Source organism: Leucoraja erinacea, chromosome 20 (genome assembly GCF_028641065.1).
Source record: "Leucoraja erinacea ecotype New England chromosome 20, Leri_hhj_1, whole genome shotgun sequence".
Lineage (NCBI taxonomy): Eukaryota > Metazoa > Chordata > Chondrichthyes > Rajiformes > Rajidae > Leucoraja > Leucoraja erinaceus.
Genome location: NC_073396.1, coordinates 3,603,053 through 3,625,634, shown reverse-complemented (window position 1 = coordinate 3,625,634; position 22,582 = coordinate 3,603,053). Strand labels below are relative to the sequence as shown.

General features: G+C 40.4%; 1 protein-coding gene across 1 annotated transcript in view; it reads right to left on the bottom strand.

Annotated features, from left to right (window-relative positions):
- Positions 1-21,110, bottom strand: part of sdk1a (sidekick cell adhesion molecule 1a) — a 513,213-nt gene extending 492,103 nt beyond the window's left edge. The window contains 1 exon segment of the mRNA XM_055651028.1: positions 19,565-21,110. Within this exon segment, the coding sequence (XP_055507003.1) occupies positions 19,565-20,159 (595 nt within the window). The 5' untranslated portion in view covers positions 20,160-21,110.
- Between the last annotated feature and the right edge of the window lie 1,472 nt (positions 21,111-22,582).

The window sequence follows — 22,582 nt, the reverse complement described above, 5'->3', positions numbered from 1 at the left end:
AGTCCTGTACAGGATAACAGCATTCCACATATAATACTCCTCCTGGAACAACACAACATGATATCAGAAAAAGATGTGCCGGGAGCATCTGTCATTGGGCATTCTTTAGGCAAGCTGGTCGCTGCAATCAAGCATTGCGTGTTGCCACAGCAAGACAGGCCCCATGCTTATCTCTGATGTTTAGGCATGCCCAGCTCTTCAAAACATTTTGAAAAGAGGATTTTAATCACATTACAGTACATCCATTCAGCAATGTAGGCGCTGCAATATTGTACGATTCTTTAGATTCAAGGTGCACAATTGGGTGTCTGTAATGACAACCCAAAAAATATAAAAGTGCCTGAAGCAGCCCATTCTCAAAATTAGGTTATTGGCTGCGGCTCCATCACATAGCCAAAAGGCCCTTGGGAAGCAAAAAATGCCAATATAAACAAAAATAGAATATGTTAACTATTCCAAGCAACTCAGTGACCAGTTATAGACAGAAAACTGATTCTGCAAACAGTCACTGGTCTCGGTGTCATAGAATTACACAATAGCAAAAAGACCCACCCTATCCATACTGTCCATTGCACCCATCCATAATAATCCCATTTATCCATATTATCCATAGATTGTTTTGCCTTGAGTGGTTGTCTAGATGGGCTTCATTCCTCATCAGAACTGGAAAAAAATGGGAACAGCATTTGAAGGGAAACGTGCCAAAGGATTGGATGGGAGGTTATACAAGAAGCAGAATGAAATGAAAATCCTAATTAAATTAAAATAAAAAGAGAAAATTATAAAATGTTCAGAATATAAAACCACAGGAAAATTAGAGATTCAAATGTTAACAGCAACATGGGTGTCCCCAAGAGCAGTAGCATCTGGGAGCTGGTGTGAAAAGTTGCAAACTGAAACAGGATTAGACGACGAAGTGGAATAGAAGCAAGGAGTACAAGTTGAAAATAAACAGGATGACACCAAGCGCGCAGAGGCAGGATTAAGAGTTTGTTAAATCCTCTACACTTGGATGAGCTTTATAACGTGTCAGAAAAATAATTTTATATGCACAATAAAGTATTTCATACCGCGTCAAGAGGTGGGGAGGGAGACAGGAGCGGGAAGAAATATACAACGAGATTGTTTCTCCATGCTACATGCCTATCTTAGTAAGCGGATTACATACTAGAACTAACAAGTCATAAAATACTCTTGCAACTTGGATCTCTACATCCTGACAACTAGAGATATCACCAGAACCATGGAAATTAAGCCAGCCAAAGGAGGTCATTAGCAATGACAGTGAAACACAAAAAAAGGCTACTTTGATTTCAAATGGTTGTCATATCTCCAATTAATAAACTACAAAATTAAGACCCTTCTTCAAAGGAAAGAAAGAATGCAAAAGTAATGGAGCAAATCAACTCCTACCTCGACAAAAACCTGGATCCACTGCAGTTCGCTTACCGCCACAACAGATCAACGGTGGATGCGATCTCGCTGGCCCTCCACTCCACTCTGGACCACAAAAACTCATATGTCAGGCTGTTATTCATCGATTACACCTCGGCATTTAACGCAATCATCCCCTCCAAGCTGGTTACCAAACTCGCAGAACTGGGTATCTGCGCATCACTCTGCAATTGGATCCTCGACTTCCTCATTCACCGACCACAGTCTGTTCGTATTGGTGGAAATGTGTCAGCCTCGATAACAATCAGCACGGGAGCACCTCAAGGCTGCGTGCTCACCCCCCTGCTGTACTCACTCTATACTCACAGTGCGAACTCCATCATCAATTGTCTATCCTTCTCTTACACCTTGTGGGACGTATCACTGTTGGGGATAAGTCAGAGTATAGAAGAGAGATCGAGCAACTGTCCATATGGTGCCAGCACAATAACCTGGCCCTCAACACCAGCAAACCCAAGGAACTGATTGTGGACTTTGGAAGGAGCAGGATGGGGACCCACAGCCCCGTTTATATCAACGGGTCGATGGTTGAAAGGGTCAAGAGCTTCAAATTCCTGGGCGTGCACATCTCTGAAGATCTTTCCTGTTCCGAGAACACAAATGCAATTATCAAGAAAGCTCATCAGCGCCTCTACTTCCTGAGAAGATTACGAAGAGTTGGTTTGTCAAGGAGGACTCTCTCTAACTTCTACAGGTGCACAGTAGAGAGCATGCTGACCGGTTGCATCGTGGCTTGGTTCGGCAACTTGAGCGCTCTGGAGAGGAAAAGACTACAAAAAGTAGTAAACACTGCCCAGTCCATCATCGGCTCTGAGTTTCCTTCCATCGAGGGGATTTAACGCAGTCGCTGCCTCAAAAAGGCTGGCATTATCATCAAAGACCCAGACCATCCTGGCCACACACTCATCTCCCTGCTACCTTCAGGTAGAAGGTATAGGAGCCTGAAGACTGCAACAACCAGGTTCAGGAATAGCTACTTCCCCACAGCCAAAGAACATTTCTATCAAATCTTTCTCGCAACAATGCTGCATCTCACTTCCAACAAACTTTCTGTTGGACTTGAATTATTGTACAGATAATTGCAAAACTGTTCAACCTATGATGCCTCCAATCCACTACCCGAGGTTATGCCAGCCTCAATCATCAAGCCGAACATTTGGTGGCCAAGTTCCAAGTCATTCTCCAAATACATTGGTTGTTTGAGTGAACCAACATCTATGTCCTTGACCTGCAATATCCCCAGCATTGAGGCCCTAATTTTGCTCAGTCTGCATTAGCCAGTACTTGTCATTCACAGGCCAGATATACAGATTCCTGTAAATAACACCCCATTCCAACCAATATGACAAGGGTTTTTACCAGGTGGTCAGAGGAAGATTCAAAGCTTTTCCCAAAGCTTACTTGGAACAACTTCTTCCCCCATACCCTCTGACCAGTTACCAGAAAGGCAAGCAGTGTTAAATCTTTCAGGTGTGAAGAAGGGGCTTCAACTCAAGTTAAGAATCACCTTCTACTTCCCACAGATTTATTTCACTTTGTTTTGTACCCTATAATGTATCCATTTTCATAGTCTCCATCCATTACCTCAATCTTTTGGGACCTTATCACATAAAATGTGATGACACAAAAATAACATAGAATAATTTTCAGGACTCAAATATAATACAGGTGCACAACCTTTTATCCGACAGCCTTGGGACCAGACACTTTTCGTAATTCGGAATTTGTCGGCCTTCGGAATGGAAATTTTTTAGCGTAGATTTTAATGGCTGGCTCAGTGGTAGAGTGCTCGGCTCGTATCCGCAAGGTCGCGAGTTTGCGCCTTGATCCCGGCAGTTCCTCGGTCGCGAGTTTGACTCACTTTATGAAGGGATTTAGTTCCCCTTTCTTCGAGGACCGACCGGAGGTTCCGCTGTCACCTCTGCAGGCCACCCTCGGTGAACGCTCACTCAACTTTGTCTTGGGATTCCGACTCTCCCGCGCAATGTACCCTCACCTTCTCTTTTATGAATGGGGATTTAGTTCCCCTTTCGTCGAGGACCGACCGGAGGTTCCGCTGTCACCTCTGCGGGCCGCCCTCGGTGAATGTCCTGTCTCCCTGTCCCTGGGATAGCAGGAGGCGATCAAACAGCACAATACCCCCCTTCCCCTCCAACTCCAGAGGAATCCGCTCCCCGATGGGCCGCTATGGCGACAAGTGGCAGTTCGCCCACAGCCCGAGCTGCGCGACCCCAAGAACAAGACGTACCTTGCACACCATCAGCTTCTGCCCCTACGGGGAGCATGTTCCTCTGGAGTTGGAGCGGGGCTGGGCTGGAGTTGCTGATCTGGGATCTCCGTGCTTGCAGTGGGCCTGTGGGTCGGTGTCCCGATGAGGGGGCACAGCTCGGGCTGTGGGCGAACTGCCACTTGTCGCCATAGTGGCCCTTCGGGGAGCGGCTTCTGGTGGTCCTGATGTCTCCCGTTAGTTTGCAGTTTTCCTCTGGAGTTGGAACGGGGCTGGGCTGTTGCTGGCTGTGGGTCTCTGGGGTCTCTGTGCTTGCAGTGTGCCTGGGGGTCGGTGTCCCGTTGGTCCTGACCTCTCTGGTGACTGGCATTGTATGCTGGCATCGCCGACGTGAAGACCAAAGCTTACCCGAAACATTAGCAGAATCAACGATCACATTAATACTTAAAAAAGATAAAAACATAGAAGAACCAGGCTCATATAGAGCTATTGCTTTGTTAAATACGGATCAAAAAAAAATAGCGAAAACACTAGCCAGTAGACTAAGCAGGTACGTTAGTAGACTAATAAATGGAGATCAAACAGGATTTATACCTAAGAGACACTCATTCAATAATTTGAGACGTTTGCTTAACATAATGCACTCACATAAATCTCACGACCAAGAGTTATCTATTATCTCACTGGACGCAGAAAAAGCGTTTGATCAAGTAGAATGGGACTATATGATTAAAGTATTGCAAAAATTCCAATTGGGAGAAAACTTTATCGCATGGATAAAACTATTATATAACAAACCTACGGCTAGAATATTAACTAACAATATATTATCCTCGAAATTTGAACTATCAAGGGGCAATAGACAAGGATGCTCATTATCACCGCTGTTATTTGCTTTGGTAATTGAACCCCTTGCTGAAAAAATAAGAACACACCCGGATATTTATGGTTATAATACAAAATACTCAAAGAATAAAATATCCCTATATGCCGATGATGTACTTCTGTACATCACAAAACCACAAATTAGTATACCAAACATATTAAATTTAATTGAGGACTTTGGATCCTTTTCGGGATATAGAATAAATTGGAACAAAAGTGAAATTATGTCCATAAAACCAAAAGACTCAACACATCTTCGGAAATTTCCCTTTAAAATAGCTACAGAAAAATTCAAATATTTGGGAATTGAAATTACTAGAAATTACCAGGATATGTTTAAAGCCAATTATAATCCCTTACTCAAGAAATTGAATAATCTGATTAAATTCTGGAAAACACTTCCGATGTCCTTAATAGGCAGAATAAATGCTATTAAAATGATTTTCTTACCACAAATTCTATACCTATTTCAATCAATACCTATATATCTCCCAAAAAAGTTTTTCAAAAAATTGGACTCAGACATTACAAATTTTATATGGGATTATAAATCCCATAGAATACAAATAGCACACCTTAATAAACGAAAAGAGCTGGGGGGTCTAGCGCTCCCTAATTTTATGTATTATATTATAATTGGGCAGTAAATATTAAAAATATGATTCACCTGCTGGACAATTCTGTACAGCAGGCGGACTGGATGGTAATGGAAAAAGGGGGACTGCTCCCCGAGTAATATAGGAGCGACCATCCTCTCACCAATAAATTTGAATAATAAAAATTATAATAAAAATCCAATTATACATAACACAATAAGAACATGGAAACAAATAAAAGAATTTAAAATTAAGAAACCTATCTCTTTTAATACCAATAGTCAATAATCCATCGTTTAAACCATCAATCATAGACAAATCATTTATACAATGGGAAAGAATGGGAATTAAAACGCTCGAAGATCTGTATGAATTGGGGAATTTACTATCATTTCAACAACTACAACTGAAATATAATTTGAAAAATAACCAATATTTTAAATATCTTCAAATTTGTGATTATCTGAAAAAACACACAAAAGACTATCATAATATGCCTTCCGACTTATTGGATGAAGCAATGAAGACCAAGGCGGAATCAGCTAATTTAATATCATACCTATATAATATCATTTTAAACATAGAAATACCCACAACAGATGGAATTAGAAATGATTGGGAACAAGAATTAGCTATAAAAATCTCAAAAGAGACCTGGGATAATCATTTACTACAGGTGCATAAATGTTCGATCAACGTACGACATACGCTCATCCAATTTAAAACATTACATAGATTATATTATTCAAAAACTAAATTAAATAAAATCTTCCCTAATGTTTCACCAATCTGTGATAAATGCCTGTGTCAAGAAGCTACCATAGCGCACTCTTTTGTTTTTTGTACAAAAATCCAAAAATTCTGGTATGAAATATTTGATATTTTTTCAAAATTAATCAAAATAAAACTGGTACCAAAACCAGAATGGATTATCTTCGGAATATCGGAAGGTAACCCTGAATTAAACGTGTTTCAGAAGAATTTATTTAATTACGGGCTAATAATGGGAAAAAAGCTTATACTTAAATTCTGGAAAAATGCGCCCACACCAACAATAAAAATGTGGATATCAAATATGTTTGAAACATTACATCTGGAAGAGATGAGATTCCTCTTAGCAGGTAAAGCAGACCAATTCCAAAAGACGTGGTCTATGTTTCTGGACCTATTACAAGTATGAGGTGCAATAGTAATTTAAAAAAAAACAAATATATAAATAAGTGGTATCAGGACCTGGTAACGGGAGGTAAAACAACAAAAACAGACTTGGTTGGTAGTCCCCTTTCTGCGGAGTTTAATGTTATAATAGAGCGATTGTTTCTATTTTCTCTTTCTTTCTTTTCTAGGGTCTATTTTCTCACTTTATTTCCTTCTCCAACTTCTTTTCTAAGGGGCTTTCTTTTCCCAACACTCTTGCACTACACGACTCTCGCGCACTTTCTTTACTTTCCTTACTTCTACCTTTTTCTTAAAGCTCAAAAAAAATGAAGCGGTACAAAAAATGTATTAAGATATATGTGTTGTGTAGGATTGTAATTTACCGTACTTCTAATAAAAATAAAATTAAAAAAAAAAAGAAAATATACAAAAAAATTAGAATCAGGATAAAGTACTGAACTTTAAATTCATCGGTTTCATTGTGTGAATGCTCGGTTTTGTAATTTGTATATCTTCACCTCAGTACATCCTCAAACATCCATCATTCTACGATTCAACCACACTTGTGGACGAGCAAATTGTTTACAGATTTTATTTGCCTGTGCAGAAACAAATTCCATATGTTGCAATTCGTGGCCAAACATTTCTGCTTGCTGCACACAGTTGTTCACATTCTTCCAAATAATTTCTGATTCTATTCACAACGAAGGTCCAGAACCATCACACCCTAACTCGCCAACCCCTCCTCCTTTTCACACCATCCCACTACATTCTTCATCTTTCTATATAGTTCTCCACTTGCTCTTTTTCAATGGTCAATTCCTTTCATTGTTTGTTCAGTCTCCACTATGAAATGTAATAATATCACCACATAAAATTTAACTGCCTAAAATGAACTGTACCAATTAATACATTCAACTGAATTATCCCGTCAATGTTTCAACATAGCTATTATCTATATAACTAAAAGTCTCATCTTGACCACTTCCTGTCTGCGCTGTATATTGATTTTAGAAAAAACGTGACCATATATTGCTATGATTTTTGGCCGTCTTACTCAGTCCTCCTCCACTGAGGCCGGCAGGTTATGAAAGTTTTAAAAATCTTGAGATCAGCTGATTGGTCCTCTCTTGCTTTTGCTTTGCCTTTGCTTTGCTTGACCTCACCTGAAATGAAAGCAAATGGATTGTATTGTTGGCTGGCCCCGCCTGCCCTGTGCTTTTGCCTTTACTTTGCTAGACCTCACCTGAAATGAAAGCAAATGGAATGTATTGTTGGTTGGCCCCGCCTGCCCTGTGCTTGACTTGACATGAAATGGATGGATGGCCCTGCACTCACTGCGCTTGACTTGACCCACGACACCCATGCTAACGCTCCTGAACCCCCCCCCCCCCACTGGCCACCAATATGGGAATTGGTGCCGAGATGGAATATTGTGTTAGAAGACCAGTCCTCCCGTGTGAACCTGCGACCCAACAGGTCCCACTTAGTCTAGTAATTATATACAACAATTATTTAGATTATGCAGATTATTCTCAATCTTTACAGATTATGTTTTAAAATGAAATTTATAATCAGGGACAAAGCTCTGCAATGCATGTAATTCATTACATTTGTGGTTTAGTATGTTAGGTGGTTAGTATCACTCATTTGTTCTGTCCGAATTCCCAAAGTTTACATTTCCTGTTCATTCCAACATGATTCGTATGAAACATGAATAAGTACTGAACAAAACAAATTGGGAGAAGACCAAATGAACTGAATTTATGGTGACTGAGCAATAATATCCATTTTTTGTTTTGTTTTGTTTTGCTCCTTGCCCCTGAATGCAAGAACCATTCTGGTTAACAAGGAAATTGGAGTGGAGGCTCAAAAAGAACAGGCATTTCCAATAGATAAGTAGCAAGCCTAATTTTTTCCAGTCACATTGTTAACGTTATTTATTTTACTCAATTATTTTGTACTTTCTCTCCACAGCTAACAAAGTTTCTGTCACTTATGCCTGGCCGCTTCCAAGGGGGTTCTTCAAACGCCAGCCATGACTTCCAAAACAAATCTAGACCCGTCTGGTCTTGTATCAATAAACATGGTCAGTAACCATAAATTAATTGTGAGAATTATTTTAGAACTGAAGTATTTAGAAAGGTATGACAACACTATTTGTAGAAAGAGCGAAAATCCATTGATTATTTTCTTTTACGTGTTACACATGGATGCAGAAAGAATTTTACGTCAAACTAACCCAATACAATGAGTGGAAAGATCAGTACTGTGGCATTTCTTATTATCTGTCAAGATTCAGTATTCTCTACCCTGACAGTATGATTTGAAAGAATCCAAAGACCTTGGTGCAAAGATCAGCATGTTAAGTACACAATTAATCTAATTTCAGAAGATGACTCCCTCTGGGACATCTCACAATCATGCAAGAAGGTCTTTCATTCGACAAGAAAATAGCCAAGACCAATTGTTATTATAGAACTGTACAAAACAAGAACAGATCTCTCAGCCTATAATGTCTGTGCCAACCATGATAAATTAAATTAATTGCACCTCCGTACACATGATCCATATTCCTTTATTCATATTCATGTGCTTGTTCAAATGCCTCTTCAATGTCACAATTGTATCTGCTTCTGTTGCTCCCACCTGCAGCGTGTTACAGGCACCATCCACTCTGTAAAAAGCTTGCCTTGTATATCTCTTCTAAATACATCCCCCTCTCATCTAGTAATTGACATTTCCACCCAGAAATAGATTCAGACTATCTTGGTCTTTCCTAATTTTGTATACTTCTATCACGTCTCTTTTAGGCCTTTGACATTCCAGAGAAAACAATCCAAGTTTATCCAACCTCTCCTCATAGCGATTAATTTCTAATCCAGGCAGCGCCCCGTGAACCTCTTCTGACTCCTCTCATTAAACCACATGATCCTTCCTGTAATGTGCTGACCAGAACAGCATGCATTGCTCCAAATATGGCCTAAGCTTTATATAGGTGGATACTGAGAATGTTTTCACAAGCCAGAAATTTTAATTGTAATTTACTATTTCACATTGATGTAAAGTGCATTGAAATTAAACATTATAAATCCAATAATCTGATTGAATTTTTAAAATAAAATGGTCAGTTATTGGTTACCTTCTGAGATGTATTTCTCCCTTTCCCATGGATTCCCACTGCCCCCAAGTGGGTATCTAGCTTTCAATCGTCAAGGAATAAGAAACAAAATGCACAGACATCATCATAAAGGGAAAAAATACAGGTCATAGATACAAAACACCTGCATATGGGAATGGTAGAAGAATTGTTGGGAGCTGGGAATTAAAAAAAAAAATTATCACAGTGAAGATGCACAAGGACATCGGCCACGGCACCTTATTCCGACTCTAATCAATCCAAAGACAAAGCATTTTGAACATTTGAAGCACTGAAGATTTGAACTTATTTACTGAACACAAAAGAAATGATCAGTTGAAACTGGCATTGCCAGAATCCTGCTTAGGCACAGGTTCATAGCATGAGCAGATAATAGATATGAAAAACATTTGTAATAACATAGTGACACAGTGTTGAAATAGGCTCTTCGGCCCAACTTGCCCACACCGGCCAACATGTTCTAGGTACACTAGTCCCACCTGCCTGTGCTTGGTCCATATCCCTCCAAACCCATCCTATCCATGTACCTGTCTAACTGTTTCCTAAACATTGGGATCTTATTTTAACCCAATATGACATGCAGCAAAATATTATTTCCATTTTATAATTGATAAAAACATACAACTTCCTCTTAATATAGTAATTTAGGAGAAAACACTTGCCCATCTTTCCTCCCTTTCAAAACTGGGGCCAATTCTACGATTGCAGTCTGTGTGTCTTTTGCTGCGGCTGTTAAGCAGTAGACATACTTCTAGAAATTGGATTTTATCCTTTTCCAGTAGAGTAAACCATCACTGAAATAGCACTGGATCCCAATGTGCTGAAATAAGACCTCCTGATGTATAACTCAGTTGAATACAGCTTTCCATCATTTGCTGCATACCGATATGATAAGGACGTCAGAGCAGTACACTTCCTGTGATGGCAAAATAATGTCTTTACCATGGAGCGATAAGGATCCAAGGGATAGGCAAGGGATAAGCTCCCAGACTTGATGCAAGACTTTCTCATCAGTGACAAAGATACCACAGGAGAGAGGTCCCAATAACCAAGAGGCACCAGAAAGAAAACTAGGGCAAAAAGAGGTACCTGGCAGGAGGTGGTTAAAGTCGCCTCCAAGTCAGACACTACCCACCAAATCAAGCAATGTACAAATAAATATCACATCAAGAGCAAAAACTTCAAGGTGACCTGCAGACCACTGAAAACAGTGATTGTGTCGACGTTAAGCTGCTGAATCACTTAATGGCTCCTTATAATCAGTGCAGATGGATCAGCAAAGCAGCACGTGAGAGATTATCAAAATGCTATAGTGATCCACCTGCACTGATTATTGATGTCCTATCTTGTTAGCAACCAGAGTATAGACTGGGTCATTTGTTTGCTCTGGGGACTTTGATTTCTCAGAGCCATTATGACAAGTATCCATCTACAAAGGAGTGTGTTATATCTCTGGTAGTTAGAGGGTTAAAACAGCCACCATAGAATAGAAGAATGGAAAATGTGCACAGCTTTAACATGGGAGGTTGCCAGATAAATATGGTTAAAGCTCGGTTAAGTTCCCCAAAAATAAGTCTGGAGCCAGATTAAAAATGTAATTGAAAGAATGAATTTCAAGGATCAATTAATTGCACAATAACTAAAGCAGCAGGAGGCAAGGGACAGTACCCCGTGACAACCTTCCCTTGGCTTCACAAATCACCAACCTAATTCATGCAGCGACCATCTGATGATAGCGAGGTAAGAACCTCAAAGACACCTCCAATGGCATCCAAGACCTCAACTTGGAACTGAAGAGTTGCCTGCTACTATAGTAATAATAGATAATTGGAAACCAAGGTTAAAACAACAAAATATTCAGCTGAAAAGACTGAGGTCCTTGTATGAACAATCAATCCCTCAGTACCTGACTGGTGCAGCACAAATAACGAGAATGTTATACAATGAGCGAGGGGGGAAAGGTATAATAATGTATCAACAATAATCCAACTGCAACATAGCTTGGATGGATGAGATAGGTTGGATTAGGTTTGGACTGTTGATATGGTACCATCTTGTAAGAGAACAAAAGATGCAGGAGGGAGATGGCCCTCGAAAAAGATGTCGCTCATTATCAAACCTTGCACCAGCACAGGAACCTAGGATTGCAGATGGACCCCACGGCCAATGCTAGCATGAGTAATTCTGAGCCTGGTAGTCAAAGCACAAGTCTGAATAAAGCCAAGCAGCCAGTTGCCAGCAGTGCAATCTAAAACAAAAGTAAAATCAGTGCAAGACCTTCCCATGCAAACAATGTCGACCTCCTGCCTCATCTGCTTTGCTGGAAAACAAGGATGCGGATACTGAACAAGGGCCTTCCCTTTGCAGCTACCTTGTTGCTCTGCTGATGTTGCCTCATGAATCTTTGGCTCTGGGTGTTCTTGCTGCTCTTGCTTCCTGACCAGTTTCTGTCTTGCTAGGCAGTGGAGTATATAGCATGTGATGACCAAGTCACATATGTGATTAGTTGGTACAGGTACTACACAACACCAAAGGATTGATAGAGTGTCATTTTCAGCAAAAGAGTGGCGCATTCCATTTTTATCCTTGCCGTTGAAGACTCTTTTGGTATAGTACTGTAATTGAAGAACACTGTTAACAGCAATAGAACTCAAGGGTAGTCATTGTCTCTCAGAAGCCATTCCTCAGGATAGTGGCAGTCACTGAAAATGTCCAACAGTGCAGGAAGCCACTTAATGTTATCTGCACAGACCGGAAAAATGACATTGACCATTTGCAAATTTTTGAGACAATAGAAGCTTTTCCTATGTATGAAAACACAGGTTATTGAGTAGATACTAATGGGACAATGAATGCCTTCCATTAGTGGAAGCCTGTAATGCTGGCAGATCCGAGTGCTTGAAGAACCATTTGCTCCATCTCGCTGAAATAGGAGGTGCAGTGAAAGCAGCAGTAAACAGTAAATTAGGTCTGCTGCAGCAGCTTGGAGTATTCCAAGTTGTGACTCAACATGACCAGGGTTTCATAGAGAGCAGTCCATGCATGAAAGCATGGCCAAAGTTCTCCCCACAACATTTCATTCACATTGTTCAGCGATGACAGGTTTGGTAAAAACCTGATTCTGTGAATACATTGCACAATGGCGAGATCCAGATATTCTGTACAAGTAGGCCCTTTGCTGAAGGCATGGTTTTGCCTGCAGTTCAGAGGCCTCTGACTCATCACCCTGCAACTCCACCCCATCTCACATCCCACGCCACCACCTCATGCGAATCATGGTCATTCCAATATTCGGTTACTGCCGTTGGTATCAGCAGTGTGGCATTTAAGGCACGGTATCAGCAGCTGAACGCCTTCACTTTTAATGTAGAGTTTCAACCTTAATGTAGAGTTTCAACCTCCACAGATGCTACTTGACCTGCTGAGTTCCTCCATCGTGTTTAAGAAGGAACTGCAGATGCTGGAAAATCGAAGGTACACAAAAATACTAGAGAAACTCAGCGGGTGCAGCAGCATCTACGGAGCGAAGGAAATAGGCAACATTTTGGGCCAAAACCCTCTTCAGACTTCCTCCATCAGTTTGTTTATCACTTTTAGCACATTCTGTGCATTTAAAATTTTTAAGAAACCTGCAAACAGTTGTGAAAGTGCACAGGTCAGCAGCATCTCTTTAAATAATGAGATTAAAAAAACAATGTGCTCTAGTTCACTTTCTACTTCCAATTTGGTAAGGGTAGAAATGGGCAATACACAAATAACAGTGCCCTTGAATGAACACATGAGCAAAAGCATCAAATGTGCTTATATGAATTGTGCATTGAAATACCTAGCTTAATTTCCCAACATTAATTTCATCTTGGAATGATTATTGCATGATTTACTCTGGGTTAAGTTGAACATTATGTAATTTGCATGTGAAAAACAAATGTTAACCAATGCAATTTCAAGGTTACTATTTTTTAATGCCATGCATTTAGAACCCAAGTTTTGGAGTAGGCAATAGTGGGGAAGATAGGAGGGTGATAGACAGCTTTAGCTAAAGAAACATGTTAACCTCCAAAGAACCGTTACTGAAAACAGTAACAAGCCATAATATTTCACATGAAGTAATTGATGCAATGCAGTTTAAATCTTCGAAACCTCAAATCTTTGCAATAGCCTCAGACAAAATAGAACAGACATTCCAGATATACTGTAGAAACAAGGAACTGCAGATGTTGTTTTACAAAAAAAGGCAGTGCTGGAGTAACTCAGCAGATCAGCGGCATCTCTGGAGATCATGGATAGGTAACATTTTGGGTCGGGACCCTCCTTCAGACTCTTCAGTCTTAAGAAGGGTCCTGACCCAGAACGTCAGCTATTCATGTTCTCTTATACAAATGCAACACGACCTCCCAACTTTTATACTCAATACTGATGATTGATGAAGGCCAATGTGCCAAAAGTTTTTTTGACTGCCCAATCTACCTGTGACTCAACCTTCAAGGAACCATGCACCTGCACTCCTAGATCTCTCTGCTCTACAACACTTCCCAGAGCCCTACTGTGTAGGCCGTGCCCATGTCGGTCTGTTGTTGTCAGCAAATGATCTCAGTCATTTTATAAGTGAAAATGTAATTAGTACTGAACCTTGGAAGAAACTGCTTGTGACATCCTGCTAAATAAACTGCATGGCCAATCTCCCTGTTCTAACAAATTAATTCAGTTTCTCCTGACTGAACAGCTGAGAGTTTCCAGCATTTTCAGTTTTTAATTTCAAATTTCCAGTATCTACATTTTCTCCAACATCCCCTCGCTCTCTCTCTCTCTCGTATCTCTTAAACAAATCCCCTATCCATATCAATGAGTTGTCTACAATCCCACATACTCTCATTTTTGCTAACAGGTGCATTTTGTGGAACTTTACTGGAGGATACCTGGAAGCCTAAGCACACACCATTCATATACATATTTAACCACCAGTTCTATTCCAATCTTCCCCTTTAATTACCATTTTCAAGAAAATTGAGAATTGATTAGGAATGGCATCATTTACAAATCCAAACCAGTTATTTTTAATTCAATTCACAATTGAATTTAAAAAGATAAATACCGTAGGATTTGTGTAACTTCTTCAACACGTGTTGGATGTTGGCCAATAATTGCCAGTTTATCTTACTCTTATCATCTGGTGGAGTGACATTGGAAATTTTCAAGTCTATTAGGAAGATTCCAGAACAGATAGCACTTTGGACGAATAAAATCTTAGTATTGATTTGCTGTGCCATATGAACCCTTTCTTCATTTTATTATTTTTCAATTCTTCAAACCAGATACTGTATTGAGGTGTGCTGATTAATGTTAATGATTTTAGTAGTGAATGTGCTCATGGGACTTCAATCAAAAAGACAATGTAACATGAAGTTTCAACTACAATTAGTTTTTAATGTAGTTTTGAAAATGTCAGAGTGATAGAATTTGGAAAGGATTTTGTGCTTACCATGTCCCTTATATCAAGCCACCAACTTCCTATCTATTCTAATTCTATTTTGCATCACCGTCTATAACCTACTATGCTATGGTACCACAAGTGCTTGTCTAAATACTTCTCATGGGGAGAGAAGATTTGCCTCATTTTCAACAATTCTCCAAGTATCTCCAAAAAAGCTTCCACACATTGCGTCCAAATTTTTTACTCACCTCAAATGGACATCCTCAATGGTAGACAAAATTATTACGGGGGAAAGTTCGTAAGTTACAGGAGCAGAATTTGGCCATGTAGCTCATCGAATCTTCTCTGCCATTAAAACTTTCCCTCTCAACCCCATTCTCCTGCCTTCTCACGATACCCTCTGACACTCTTATTAATCAAGAATCTGTCTGTCTCCACTTTAAAAATACCCAATGACTTGGCCTGAATTCCACACATTCTCACCCTCCGACTAAAGAAATTCCTCCTGATGTCGTTTCCAAAGGTACGTCCTTTTATTCTGGGGCTGACTTCTGGGTCCTAGACTCTTCAACTATTGTCTTGTCTAACACATTTCATTGTACCGTTGACCCTGTGTTAACCTACATATGACAAATAAAACTGAACTGAACTCCATATCCACTCTATCCAGGCCTTTCACTATTCAGTAAGTTCCCCACACCATCCTTCTAAACTCCAATGCCAGCACATCCCTCCTCAGATATGGGGCCTAAAGCTCCTCAATAATCCAAGTGCAGTCTAATTAGTGCCTCATAAAGCCTCACCATTACATCCCTGTTTTTATATTCTAGTCTACAGAAAATAAATGTTAACATTACATTTGCCTTCCTTATTACTGATCCCACATGCAAATTAAACTTTTGGTAATTCTGCACCAGCACTCCCAAGTCCTTTTACACCTCTGATTTCTTAATCCTGTCCCCATCTAAAAATAGTCTACGCCTTGATTCCCACTACCAAAGTGCATGACTGCATACTTTGCTATGCTGTGTTCCATCTGCCACTCTTTTGCCCACTCTCCCAACCTTCCCAAGTCTTTCTGCAGACTCCATGCTTCCTCTACGATCCATGCCCCTCCACCTATCTTCATATCATCCAAATCACTGATATAGAACGTGAAGAGTAGCGGCCCCCCAACACCAACCTCCGAATCAAAAGGATAGTTGAAGGGTCAGGTAGTCTGGATAAAGCAGGGAGTCTGCAGTAGGACTGGGACAGGGCTTGAACACAACTCTGGATAGTCTGAGGAATGGAGATTAAAGCTCCCAACTCTTAATACTGAGTTGACAAGTCAGTTGGACGCTTGTGCCTGGTCGGGTGCTCATCCCACCATATTCAATCAGCTATCACTCCGTCAGCTGGCACAAAAGGCTGTCATCATGCAAGGAAATATGATAACACTGCATCCAAACAGATAGCTAATCAATCTGAATCCTTCCAATATTTTTAAGAAAGAACTGCAGATGCTGGAAAAATCGAAGGTAGACAAAAATGATGGAGACTGAAGAAGGGTCTCGGCCCGAAACGTCGCCTATTCCTTTGCTCCATAGATGCTGCCTCACCCTCTGAGTTTCCCCAGCATTTTTGTCTACCATCCACTATTTTGGTCTGTTTTCTAAGGAAAAAGTGAATATATAAGAAACCAGAGCCATAAACTAAGTCATGGAAATTAAATAAAGTCAATGCAAAATAAGTAGATGTACAGGTTATGTTATTGTTGTTATGTTAAAGTTGATATTAAAGTTACATTTTAAAACGTTTAAATTATAAGAATTTACATGTACCGATGGTTTGCAAAAAATAAATTTTATTAAACAAATACCACTTCTTGAGATACGAATTAGGATCAAGGCTACTGCAACTTTAATAAACGAGTTATAGGTACACACATTATGATGACGTCCCCTTCAAGAAAATTAATTAAAATAACCAAACATCCATGATACAACGTGTGTAGGAAAAGAAATGGATATGCTAGTTTAAATCAAAGGTTAAATCAGACTGAAGAAGGGTCTTGACCCGAAACGTCACCAATTCCTTCTCTCCAGAGATGCTGCCTGTCCCGCTGAGTTACTCCAGCATTTTGTAGCGTTGTTACGAAACCTACCATCAGCGGCACTACAGATCTGCCACTGCCTGTGCCTGCGATTCCGGAGGCTTTAGGGGGGGGGGGGGGGGGGGGGGGGGGGATTAATATGCAGGTTTGTATTGGTTGTCGGAGAGGGATTTCCTCGGGTTGCTAGCTGATCGTTCGGGTTTCCATTCCCGGCTTATTTTTTTAAAATTTGCTGGACCATTGCATCGCTGGATTGAAGTTAAATGCGACTTCTAACGCCTTCAACATCACGGATCGCAATATCAGGACAAAACAAAAGGTATATTGTTTATTAACATATTATCTTGCTTTTTGGTTTGATTTCTTTTTAATCTTATGATGCGAAAAATGTTATTTAGGCCCACATACGAATCAGCCATGTCTTGCCTGCCGATAGGGGCTTAAAATTTATGGCAACGGCAACATTCCAATCGATCATATTCCAGAAACATCCACTCTCAAGATAATCAAATTCATTATTTTTTTGCACAATCATGTCATAAGAACATCTAAACCACCTATATGTTGTGTTATTGTCTATACATAATCAATATTTTCATACTAAATGTCTATAGTACAGTTGTAGTCAGATGTATTGTGCAAAAAAAAAATGATTTTGATTATCTTGAGAAAGGATGTTTCTGGATTAATTTATGGGAATTAAACATTAAATTCCTTCCATTTGGCATATAAATTCATGACAAAGTGAGATTTAAAAATCATGTTATATTGTGAATTCTTGTGTGAATGGGATCCGTTTGTTATTTGGATACTTAGGCTATTAATTTGTTTTTGCCTTTTTTAAAGAAATGGATAGATGTTTAGATTTAGTAATTGAATTTAGATGAATTGATTAGATGAATAATTGATTTGATGAAACTGATGAATATGATTTTTTTGTTGGGTATTTAATATTTGTTTTAGCATTTAACTTTATCATTTCTACCTTTTTTTCTGAAACTGCAAATAATAACTTGTTTCTGTTAATGCTGTTCAGTGTTTTTTTTTCTTCTTTACATTTTAGACTGATGTCTCCGAAGAAGAAATGCAAAATTGTCAATCCAAATGCCCAGCAAAAGAGACTGATTTAGACAGCATTCGTAGAGGTTATCCGAATTTGGACTACTCCAAATGTGATGATCTACAGGACATTCTTAATGGGAAAGTTGTGGACAGAAAAACATGTCATGTGTGGTTTGAAGCGCAAAAACTTGTAGTTTACAATGCCAAAATTGAAAAGTTGAGGAAAAACAAGGTGTACAGAGTTGCTTATTGGTTACAATCTGAGGAGTGTGATGATGCTACTGATTATGATACGCCAGCTAGCAATTGATCTTCTCCATAAAGACTTGGTCTTTTGCTAGAAATTGTAATTTCTTTACCTGTCTGTTACGGACTTACAGCATATAATACAATAATATTAAAGTTCTGATCTTGAGAATATCGCATTTTTGAATTTAAGGCAGTCTCGGTGTTTATTACTACTTCCGTCTCAAGTCAACTTTGTAATTAGCTACAATTAGGTAACTAACTAATTTTATGCTTTAATCCAAGTAAGACGTTTCATATTTGTTTCAGAGTGCTTCAATCTACAATAACTGAAAATGGCATTCAGCTCTCTTAATTTTTAAGGAAGTTATGGGCTTTTGACTGTCCTGATCACAGCTTTTGTGTTAAGTCAATGGAAAAGCAATAGGGAACAAGATGCCGATTTCCGAGTATGTAAATGACCATAACGCTTTTAATACTGAAGATATGAAAGTGAATTAGGTATCAAATTAAAGTTCTTTTTATGCTTTATCTGATGGGATAAATTACAGGCTTGATTTTTAAAACCTCAAAATTTTGTAACATTCCTACATTTTGTCTATCCATGATACAACATTGGTTTATTCGCCAAGTAAAAACTGTTCGGTCTCATCTCACAGATCAAACAATATACGATCGCGAAGCAACAACACTTTTAGTCGGTTAACTGCAGTGGGCTTTGCACACATATGGAAGAACGCTAGATGGTTCAAAATAAAACAAACACTGTGAGTCTGGGAGATTGGTTTGAAATGATAAAAAATAAATTAGAACTGTACGCTGCCATTTAGTGTTACAATCGCCAATGACAAGCGGGGCCGGTAAAGGCACTCATTTATACTGATTGGTGCCTAATGTTTCAATTATTAATCCTTCTTCTTGGAAAAAAACTGAAATAGGACGCTGTCTCATTAACTCTGTCGCCGGTGGATAATTGTCCCCTAATACTACAAGTCAGTTTGGAAAGTACGCCGCCTGTGAAAAATGATAGCGTATAATATTCCACGTTTAACACTTTAGGTGCACTATTTGGCTGCCAGTTTGTTGACCGCGAAGCCTCTTAAAACAAATTAAATCCTTAAACTACAACACGCACTTGCTCTCGTGAGCAATCCCCGATTTTTTTTTTTTTAAATCTGGTCGGTAAACAACACTTTAACCCTCCTAGCCAGAATGATTCCAGACAAACTAAATGCTCGTCTCGTCTTACCTTGCGCAAAGGTCTGTAGCACGTGGATATGAAACAGCACAAATGTCCACAATCCCCCAAAACATCCAAACATATTAAAGTTTCTTCCTGCACAGGCAAATCCGCGTGTCTTTTTGAATTTTCCCGATTTCGGTTCCATGATCGGTGCATCCATCCCACCGTCACTTGGGATCCCAATCACCTGGTTATTGATTACTTCTCTCAAACAAGGCCCTTGCTTTATTTCCCTTTGGTTATTGATTGCACTGTCCGTACTCCCGTTTTCTTTGGCAATTCCCATACCCCGAGTACGGACCGAATCCGACCCCCGCTCATCGATCCCTCGTAGGTGAAAGGTCCCAACCGGACCTTGCACGAATATGCTTTGGCATCGATCCTTCGAATGATTGATTACCGACGTCGTTGATCTTACAATTAGTTTATGGCCGGTAGCCTCGGAGTCTGGTGTCCTCTTCCTGTTCGAATTAGCGATCAGCTCCCCCGGGCCCCGGGTTCCAGCCCCTGATTTATCAATTATCTCTGGGCAATCACCGTCCACAACTAACACCGTGTTAACGCGATTATCGATCAGCTCACAACTCGCGACTCCCATCATCTGTTGATATTCTCGATCAGTGCAGTCAGATCGCTCTTTTGCAATTGCTTGTGCTTTGGTATCAACTCTTTCAGTTGCCGATTTCCTCCCCCCCCGGATGAAATGTTTTAAAACCTGAAATGAATAAACGCGAGCTCTGATCCGCCGCCTGGCGATTTCTTTTACGATGGTGAGAAGGATCGGGTTGGGTTTAATCTCTTGCCGCTTTTCCAGAATTAATCATTGCCAGCTCCCCGGTGAGGGCTCGGGTCTCTCTCCAAAGTCCTGATGGTCTGGCCGACACTCCTCCAGCCTCTCGGCCGCTTTCACCCCACACCCAGGGGGGAAAGAGGTAGAAATTGACGCGTTTTCTTTCCAATCCTCGGCAATTTCTGTTCCTTTAATTCCACTGATCCGAAGCCAGGGAATTCCAGACAGTGATAATTAATCCCTTTGAACTTAACTCCCTCCTTTAACTCCTGGTTGATCATTAACTTCCAACTTGCTTATTTTAAAACATTTTTTTTTTTAACTTGTTTTATATTTCCGATGCAAGTTTACTGCAGTAAGTGAGGTAACTCTAATGTTTCACAGAAATCGGCTGAACCTTAAAAGTTTCAACTCCTAATAGAAGACATCCCAACTTTTTTTAACACCATCGAGCCTGCTGCTGACAAAGTTTGAGTTTTGTCAGTCAGTCAGTGCATGTGTGTGTGGGTGTGTGAGCGTTCTCCACACCAATGCATCAAACATGCTTTTAAAAAAAAAGCTATACAAAAAAAACTTTGAACCGCTGGAGATTATAATGTCAGATTTTGCAGCTGAGCCGCTTGTTGTCGGTGAGCTCCGCCTTGGCGCCCATGGTGAAGCGAGGGCGGTTGGTTGGTTGGTTGGCAGTGGGAGCTTCGGACTTCTTTTTCCGCGCCGCTTTTCCTCTCGACGGACAACTCCGGCTCGAGCTGAGGGCAGCCCGAGCGCGCTCTGCATTGGGCGACGCTGCTCGAAACCCGATTGGCCGCCGACCCTCCCCGCCCCGCCCCGCTGGGGACAATCCCCCACACTGATTGGTCGCACCGCTTTGCTTTCCCGCGCGCCGATTGGTCGGAATCGCACCTCCGCGTCTCCTGGTGGCGATTGGTTGGATGGGCGGCGATCTTTAATCCGCAGGAGGGTTGCTGCATTCCTATTCGTCGCGAGGAATCTCGATGTTGATTGGTCCTCGTGAGACCATGGTGCTCAAAATTCAGTTGTTTAAAGAAGAAACTGCAGATGCTGGTAAATCAAAGGTAGATATAAAATACGGGGGGTAATTCAGCGGGTGAGGCAGCATCTATGGAAAGAAGGAATTGGCCACGTTTCGAGTCGAGACCCTTCTTCTGACCTGCTCCCAACTGAAGGGAGGAGGATTAATAATAATAATAATAATAATACACAAAGATTGAAGCAGGGTTACTGCAGAACATCATGGAAATATGCAGAGGTCGGGTTGTATTGTGGTGTATAAACAAAAAGTTTATGTCTTTGAATGTTATTTAGGATGTGTGGAAGTTCAATGGTCAATAGTGTTTCATTGTCACGTCCAAGATAGAACAATGACATTCATGCTTGCAGCAGCACAACAGAATATGTAAACATAATGCACGGTAAACAATATAATAAACAAGAGCGAAAAAAAGTTCAGTGTGTGTGTATATTTATATATACACACACACACACACATACTCACAGTTTGAACTGTGAAGAGGATGTTAGGCGGTTGCAGGGTGACTTGGACAGGTTGAGTGAGTGGGCAGATGCAGTATAATATAGATAAATGTGAGGTTATTCACTTTGGTGGCAAAAACAAGGGGGCAGATTATTATCTCAATGGGGTTAGGTACGGGGGAGCAGCGTGTCCTTGTACACCGGACACTGAAAGTTGGCGTTCAGGTACAGCAGGCAGTGAAGAAAGCTAATAGAATGTTGGCCTGCATAACAAGAGGATTTCAGTATAGGAGTAGAGAGGTTCTTCTGCAGTTGTATAGGGCTCTGGTAAGACCACATCTGGAGGATTGCGTACAGTTTTGGTCTCCCAATTTGTGGAAGGACATCCTTGTGATTGAGGCAGTGCAGCGTAGGTTCACGAGATTGATCCCTGGGATGGCGGGACTGTCATATGAGGAAAGATTGAAAAGACTAGGCTTGTATTCACTGGAGTTTAGAAGGATGAGGGGGATCTTATATAAACTTATAAAAGGACTGGACAAGTTAGATGCAGGAAAAATGTTCCCAGAACCAGGTGTCACAGTCTTAGAATAAAGGGGAGGCCATTTAAGACTGAGGTGAGAAAAAACTTTTTCAACCTGTGGTGAATTTGTGGAATTCCCTGCCACATAGGGCAGTGGAGGCCAAATCACTGGATGGATTTTAGAGAGAGTTAGAGAGAGCTCTAGGGGCTAGTGGAA